General features: G+C 49.7%; 1 protein-coding gene across 1 annotated transcript in view; it reads right to left on the reverse strand.

The window, feature by feature from the left end:
* Nucleotides 1-8,604, reverse strand: part of LOC121310070 (pecanex-like protein 3) — a 30,304-nt gene extending 21,700 nt beyond the window's left edge. Inside the window, 7 exon segments of the mRNA XM_041243294.1 lie at nucleotides 147-1,787; nucleotides 2,325-2,420; nucleotides 3,352-3,391; nucleotides 3,551-3,656; nucleotides 4,395-4,594; nucleotides 7,049-7,192; nucleotides 7,264-8,604. Of these exon segments, the coding sequence (XP_041099228.1) occupies nucleotides 147-1,787; nucleotides 2,325-2,420; nucleotides 3,352-3,391; nucleotides 3,551-3,656; nucleotides 4,395-4,594; nucleotides 7,049-7,192; nucleotides 7,264-7,272 (2,236 nt within the window). The 5' untranslated portion in view covers nucleotides 7,273-8,604.

The raw sequence follows: 8,604 nt of genomic DNA on the forward strand, positions 1-8,604 counted from the left end.
GCTGTAGGAACTATCTGGGCTAGAATGGCTCTCATTGTGCGGCTCTGCTATACAGAACCTGATCCTAAATCGGAGCTTGAACGCACGCCTAGACCGAAGGTGTATGCTTTGCTAACCAATAAAGGCCCTGGGGATTGTGCACCCACCTCCCCCCACAGCACCCTCCTCTGGCAGCTCCCCAGCCCTCCAGCCTGTCTGATTCCCGGGCCAGACGCTGCCCAGGGACTCCAGCCGGTGCCGAGCGGCGAAAGGGTCTGAGTTCCCCCCAGCGCGGGCCTCCAGGTCCGATTTGGAGACCGTCAGGGGGCGGGCGGGCGGTTCCCCGCCTCCGTCCATGCTCAGGACGCGAGCGTGAGTCTTCGCGCTGGCCGTGCTGGCCGACCGCTGGGCGCCTCTTTGATGCGTGGAATCAGACTCTTTTCTGTGGTGTTGGTGGTGGTGGTGGTGGTGGGCGGGGTTGGGGAGGAGCGGGTGCTGAGGAGGGGGCGGGGCCTGGGTGGCAGAGGCGGAGTCAGGGGAGTAACAGGAAGTGGAAGAGCTGGAATCGTCATCGTCGGAGCTGTAGCGGCGCTGGGAGCCCAGGCTGGAGCCCCGGCTGATGTCGCTGCCTTCGCTGCCGTCCTCGTCGTCGTCGCTGGAGTCCTCAAACAGGCTCTCGCTGTAGGCTTTGGACCCCAGGAGGCTGCGCACCGGGATATAGTCTCTGTGGTGGTTGTGGTTTTGGTGGCGGTGGTAGGAGCTGCAGTCGAAGCTACTGCTGCCCACCCCGCCCCGTTTGCGTGGCACCTTCCTCCGACCTGGCTTGTGCCCCAGACCGGTCACAGCCCCGCCGCGCAGCAGCTTGAGGTCTTTGGGCCGAACCACCTGCTGCTCCTCCCTCTCGCTCTCGCTCCTCTCCGGCAGGAGGAACGGGGACGGCACGGGCAGGGCAGGTTCGGAAGACCCTTGCCCGAGAGCAGCTGGGACCGAGCTGGTCTGCCGCACCCTGGGCTTGTGTCCAAACTCCCCAGAGTCCCCGCTACCGGAGGGCGAGGCGGGATCTAGAGTCGTGCCCATCTCGCTCCGCCTCACCACAGCGTTGTCCAGTCCCAAGGGGAACTCCCTGGCAGGGGATCGGAGAAGCTCGCTGTCAGAAAGGTCGTCCGTGTCGCTGCCCCCTAAACCAACGGCCGCAGGCGGGTCACTCTGCTGCTCCGTGGTCTCAGAAGGGGCTGCGTGGCGGAGGTTTCCCCCCAGGGAAGGGCTCTCCAGCTGGGTGGAGTCTGTTTTCTCGCTCCGGAAGCTGCTGACGGTGCTCAGGGTCTCTCTGTCGGTGCCCCCGCTGAAGCAGCTGTCGGTGGAGCCGGCTTTGGGCGCCGCCGCCTTCACCGCGGACGGGTCCTGGACTGCGGAGCTGGAGGAGAGGTGGGCCCTCGAGCGCCCCCCCTCACCGAGCCCCAGCCCCAGAAGCTTCTCGTTCATCTCCTCGCTCAGGCTGCTCTTGATCAGGGGGCTCAGGGGGGTGTCCCCAAGGCTCTCCGACTCCCCGGAGGGTCCCAGAGGGGAGTAGCCCCCGACTCCTTTGCTCGGGGTCAGGGTCAGCTCCCCAGCGGCCAGGCTTTGGGAAGGATCCGAAGGGGAGGACGACGATAATTCTTCCTCATCTTCTCCCCGACTGGAAGGGGAGGGAGGGACGGCTGGGAAAGCCACCGAACTCCCGAACCCCCCTGTTGCCCCCACGAACTCCCCTCCAGCCAGAGCTGCAGGCATGCAGCTCAACTGACTGGACTGGACCGCACCGGCACCACCTGCAGGGGAACAAGGGGAGCGCAGCGGTCAACTTTGATATTTAGAAAACTGTTCTTTACTGTTGTGAATGAAACCATAGAGAGTCCAGAACAGTTTCAGGAATATCAAAACTTTTTTGAAAACAAATACAAAAAGATAGGACTCCTTTTGCACAGCAGTTTCACCCATTCCAGGATTCACTACCCAGCCTGATTTGCCACAGTGTACAGGCGCGTCTCGTTAAAGCAGGAAAGGATCAAACTGCTCTGCAGTGGGGGTCTTATTTCCATCCCTGAAAGCTTTGTGAATCGATCCCAGCAATGCTAAATTTAGAAAACACTAAAAAGTAAATGAACGTTAGAAACGCTCATTTTAAAAACGAGAGATTTCATTATTTTAACCTCTTCACAGCTCACTGGTCTCAGCCCTTTCTCTCTGCCTTCAAGTGCAATCGTGCTTTTTTTTTTTTTTTTTTTTTTTTTAGCAGAGAAGCGATCAGAACTGGACACAGTATTCTAGGTCATCATAGCCCTAGCCTTGTATTACAAACTGCTCACCGATGAAGTCCAGAGAGCTGTGTTTGAGGATCTCGCGGTCTGCTGCGGTGACGATCATGTTGTTACTGCCCTGCTCCCTTATCAAATCCCTGATATCTGCAATCCACGAAGGTGGGGGAGAAAGGCAGAACACGGTGAGGAGAACATAGCTAGATCTCTTGCTCTACCTCTCCTACTCTGCCCTGGACTAGCCTGACCTCAGCACCACGTTATACTGGATCCTCAGCTGATGCACCATCCATGCGTCATTTAATAATGTAAATGTAGCTGTAACTACTTGTAACCCTAACCCTGTTGTGTCCTAGTTCATATTGTATTTTAATAGCGTTATTAGCACTTACTGTAAACTACACTACTTAAATATTAAGCTTGCATTGTAACCTTTCGCTGCCCTGTAACACCTGCTAAGACGCCTTGGATAAAGGCATCTGTCAAATCAATAAATAATAATAATAATAATATAATAATAATAATAATAATAATAATAATAATAATAATAATAATAAAGTGCATTGGAGAAGGTCCTGTGTTGGCCAATCAGCATTGAGTCACAGCGCCCCCCTATGGCCTGGAACAGTCTGGACAACAGTATCTGGGATATGATGAATAGCCACGTATTGGCTAAATGTATCACAATGACTGATTGCTTTTATTTTCAATGAGTGGGTTGCAAGAACTACGCAAGTGTAAATGTTTCCGATTCCCAGATTGAAACGTACGCCGACGTTGCTGTTAATGCTGTGAAATGAACGGCTGCCGTCTGTCGCTGGTCATCTTGCCAGGACCCCCCTGTAAACGAGGCCTCGTCTCAATGGGGTTTATCCCTGGTTAAAGAACGAATAAGGGAATTCTAGTCTGGGAGTCCCGTAAGGTTTCACATAGCTATCACGTATCTCAGAAGGCAGTTTGGTTGCAAGCGACATGTGTGAACAGAACAGCGCTACTGTATAGGAAAGCTTGACTTACATTTACAACTAAAACTTACTTCAGCAGAAAGAAAGCCGCAGAAAAATAAAAGCCAAGTTACCTTTGGAGCCTCCGGCGTCATCCAGACGTGGCAGAAACTCCTGCAAAAGAGGGCGCTGTTTTACCGTGGGAGCGAGCAGGTCAAGGATATATCTCCGATTGCAATGACTGTATCTCTGCTAAGCACTCTCTTTAGATCTTTATGTTTCCCCTTGACAGGCAATGGAAACCCCCTCCCCCCCCCCTCCCCCCGTACTCACTGAGACTTGGTTTAACCCGAAGAGGGAATGCTGGGAGCTGCAGCGCACTGGTGGTGTGGAACTGACTTTCCGAAAGACTATCATCTCCACCCCTCCCCCCGCATCCCTGGAGCGAGAGAAACAGCAGGGTTACGGGAGAGGGCAAAACTTAGAAACACACCAAAAGAAAACTTCACGCATTCGTTTCGACAGGACGTCCCTCTCACAACGCCTTCAATGTTGAAGACAGTTAACTACCAGCTTGATAAATAACAATACATTTATTTTTATATAGCGCCTTTCACAGTGGGCCACCGTCACAAAGCGCTTTGGAGAGGCAGGCTGTGAACTGTGCATTATATGCAGTGTCACTTACAATAGGACACTGATTTAATATCTCACCCGCAGGACGGAGCACAAGGAGGTGAAGTGACTTGCTCAGGGTCACACACAGTCAGTGTGGCAGAGGTGGAATTTGAACCATGGAGCTTCTGGGTACAAGCCCTAGACTTTAACCACTGGACCACACTGCCTCCTATTAGCCCCAGTGTGTCCAGGTAACAAGCTCAGGTGTGTCTTATTATTGAACAGAGTAAAAACAAGGAATGAATCAAACAACTGCTATGCAATGGAAGTGATATTTCCATCCCTGCATTAATTGCAATTTAACATCACTAGACTAGACTGTACCAGGATTACATTGCAACTGCAGGTATGCTGCAGTTACAATGCAATCCCAGGACTTGGCAAGGTGCACAGGCAACAAGCTCAGGCATCTCTTACTATTATACTTGGAGTAAAACCAGGAATGGCTCACGCTGCTATACGAGTCTCATTTCCAACCCTGCTGATCTGATGGGCTCACCTGGTTTGGCTCCGGTCGTGCAGCGCTCCTCCCTCTCCCTCTCCCTCCTCGCCTCTCGTCGACGGGTCCTGCCTCCTCTCCACGATATCCCCCTGGTCAAACATGGCGTGGAGCCGGAAGTTCGCCACCTTGACCGCTGTGAAGAAGGCTGCTACCACCAGGCAGTACACCCCAGAGACCAGGATACTGGAGGGCAGAGCCTGCGAGAGGGAACGAGACACGGGGACATGGACAGAGTCATTAAAATAGGACCTTGTTTGTTGAAACCGAAGGAGGTTAAGCGACTTGCTCAGGGTCACACACACACACACAGCCGAGCCAGATCTGTACTGGGAACCGCCTGGTGACAAACCCCATTCTTTAACTGCTGGACCTTCTTTAATCAAGACTCCATATATTAGCAAGGTTTATGGGCATCAAGCATTCACAGGTTCAACACATCCTGCAGCTGCGGGGCTAATGCTGTTTCAGAAGAACTTGTTTCAGCCTGTTGCTTTTCATTTTTCTGCTAGGCGAGTAGGAACAGAGGACACTCTTGTGCATGTTTTGAAAAACTAAAAATAATCAGTTTCTAGCACAGTGACCAGCAACGTCACGTCCAGGCCACCTGACTGTTCCATAATAATAAAGGAAGGGGCGATTTAAATAAGCACTGGTAACTCTGCATCTTTGCGTGCCGTGCCGGTTATCCTCGATCACCTTTGCAATCTTGCAAGTCAATTCAAAACTAGGAGAGGCAGTCAGCGGCACACGGTCCCCTTGCAATCCCACTCATTCGTCAGCACCCTGGACACGGCTCTCCCGCTGTTTACTATGGAGCTCAGCCGTACTCAGTAACGCTAGTTAGCAATGCCTGCTACAAAACCACTGCTTGCTGATGAAGTGTAACACAGGGACGCGATCCCTGCTTTCAAAAACTCTTTCAGTGCACTGGAAGGATCGGCACAGCTTTAAAAAGCGAAAGTGGTGATGTCATTTTCGTGGAGTTCTCCTCTGCTGTAGCGGTTGTTACCTTTGTAACACATCACAGCAACGCCATTACCCCTCGATTAGACCGCACAGGGGTGGAAATCAAACTCCCGCTGCATAGCGGTTTGATCTGGTTTCACTGAGAGTTTAAAAAGACACACCCGAGTTTTGTTACCTACACACTATGGCTAATCAAGCTTATAAGAGGCAGTGGTTAAAGTCCAGGGCTTGTACCCAGAAGGTCCCCGGTTCAAATCCCACCTCCGTCACTGACTGACTCGCTGTGTGTGACCCTGAACGAGTCACTTCACCTCCTTGTGCTCCGTCCTGCGGGTGAGATGTTAAATCAGCGTCCTATTGCAAGTGACTCTGTATATAATGCACAGATCACAGCCTGCTTCTAAAGCGCCTTGTGATGGTGGTCCACTGTGAAAGGCGCTACACAAAAATAAATTATTCTTACTGTAGCAAAACCAGGAATGGGTGAAAGAGCTATACAATAGGAGTCATATTTCTATTCCATCCTTTTGGCTATTATGCACAACCTAATATATGCACTGAGAAGATATTACTATTAACAGCAAGAAGCAAAAAAAAAAAAGCATGCGTTTGAAATATAAATGCAGGAGACTACAGGGCACCAGGGTGATCGATCGATAGGTCAATGTTAAACTGAGATATCCAAAACAAAAGCCATGCCGATCAATAACTGGGTAATTGCTGCATGGTTCATATGATACGACCAGCTCACACTTTCTTGTCTGATCACGCGAGGCACTGGTTTGTAGAGCGATTATTTGGACGGAGGATGTGTGTAGGGAGCTTAAAAAAAATAACCGGTTTGTGTAGCATTATTGAGATTGTGCAACAGGGCGAGGGAGTTTCTAACCCTGCTCAAACTCCTGGCTCCTGATCATTGCAATATTAATAATAATAATACTAGACTTCATTGAGGGGAGCTCTGAACCCCAGGACTGGGTGCAGCAGCAGCAGGGCTAGTGTGAGTTTCTAACCCTGCTCAAACTCCTGGCTCCTGATCATTGCAATATTAATAATAATAATACTAGACTTCATTGAGGGGAGCTCTGAACCCCAGGACTGGGTGCAGCAGCAGCAGGGCTAGTGTGAGTTTCTAACCCTGCTCAAACTCCTGGCTCCTGATCATTGCAATATTAATAATAATAATACTAGACTTCATTGAGGGGAGCTCTGAACCCCAGGACTGGGTGCAGCAGCAGCAGGGCTAGTGTGAGTTTCTAACCCTGCTCAAACTCCTGGCTCCTGATCATTGCAATATTAATAATAATAATACTAGACTTCATTGAGGGGAGCTCTGAACCCCAGGACTGGGTGCAGCAGCAGCAGCAGGGCTAGTGTGAGTTTCTAACCCTGCTCAAACTCCTGCCTCCTGATCATTGCAATATTAATAATAATAATACTAGACTTCATTGAGGGGAGCTCTGAACCCCAGGACTGGGTGCAGCAGCAGCAGCAGCAGGGCTACACTGCTCAAACAACATCAACTATAACAACAGACTCCGTTGAGGGGTTTTGAACCCCAGGACTGGGCTGATGCGAGTTTCAAGCGCTATAATAAGGCTACACAGTGACAGCACCGTGTTGGGAATCAGTACACAGCAGCACTGAAAGCGACAGGCACACTAATTAACGCTGTAGTCACTCACCATGTACAGCACAAGGGGGAACGCCAGCAGAAATATCCACACGTAGAGGTGAAAGCAGTTGGAGAAGGTGCTCTGATGGGGGTCAACGAACCAACCCCCGGTGAGGGAGGCCCACACCCCTTGCCTCAGTATCTGTAACACTTGAACCTAAACCCCGGTGAGGGAGAGCACACACACACTGGCCTCAGGTATCAGGATAACACTCCCCCTGCGCACGAGCCCATCCCTCCTTTCCCCAAGTCGACGGGGGTGCCCCTCGACACTTGTTCCCGCCGTCGGTACGAGGCTGCCGGGTCCTGCAGCTACAACGTCGGGCACTCCATTGCGTGTAGGTGGCTGGTTATAAACCAGGGGAAATAAACAGGGATCGGACAAATTCTTAACCCACCTCCCTAGAAGACACTGCTTGTCAAGCTGGCGATAGACTCGGGGGAGTAAAGGCATGGGCTAGTTTTGTGTTATTAATGTGCCCGTCAGCTAACTCTCACCGTTACCGATTTACTGACAAATTATAAAGCAGATTATTAGTAAACAAAGAATAGAAACAGCCAGCAGCACCGAGACGACAGCATGCACTGAAATAAAACTCCACACCGCTTAAATTGCAACTCTACCTGCCCGTTTGACCTCTTTTTTTTTTAAATAAATAATATAAAACGTGTTTTTAAATGACTTTGGATTACCGCGCATATAGAACTAGTTTTAACAGCATAGAAAAATTAAAATAATAAACTGTAAACACCCGTACCCCAATCGATCACGTAGTTTCCCTATTAAAAAAACAAAACAACAAAACATTTATTTAAACCCCCGGGGCGCTTTAATGATCTTTGTGATGCAAACGTGCTGTTTAATTACACCGGCTTGCATTTAAAAAAAAAAAATAAAATAAATAAAATCGCAGAAAATAGAAGAGAGAAATGTTCTTTTTTTTTTTTTAAATACCCCATAGCCTGGCACAGCGCATTACTGTAATCCCATTGAAACACAGCCCCCGTTTGTAATGATATAACTGACTGTTTCCACATGCAATCGAGTTTCCAAACTCCTTCCTGCACACTGGACTGTCAGCAAGTGACAAAATTAAATATATATATACAATTATTCAGCTCAAAAAGCCGAGGTCCTTCCCTCCGCTCTCAACACGGAGCAGCTGAGGGAGATGCCGTGTTGGTGTTTATTTGAGGAGGGGGGGAGGTGGTGGGGGCAGCGTTTAAATGTAATCACAGGGATATTATCCACACCCCAGACCCCATGCTTCAGGTCGCCTTGTCTTTCTTCCTCCTTCTCTTCGGTATAGTGTTTTCTTCAGGGTTTTTTTTTTCCCCCCTCACACGGGTAAACACTATTTTTTTTTTTTTTTTTTTTTTTTTTAATTGTTCTCCTCCTCCTTTTAGTCCAAAGCTGTGGTCCGGGCCGGAGTGGTGTGGTTTTAAAATAAATATGTACAAGTCCACAGTTCTCGTTACTATGTAGATATTTTTAAATACATTGTTTCAATTCCTCTTAAAATTCCTGTTTCTCTCTCATTCCCTCCCCCTAACTCCTCCTGTGGA

Source organism: Polyodon spathula, unplaced genomic scaffold (assembly GCF_017654505.1).
Source record: "Polyodon spathula isolate WHYD16114869_AA unplaced genomic scaffold, ASM1765450v1 scaffolds_1709, whole genome shotgun sequence".
NCBI lineage: Eukaryota > Metazoa > Chordata > Actinopteri > Acipenseriformes > Polyodontidae > Polyodon > Polyodon spathula.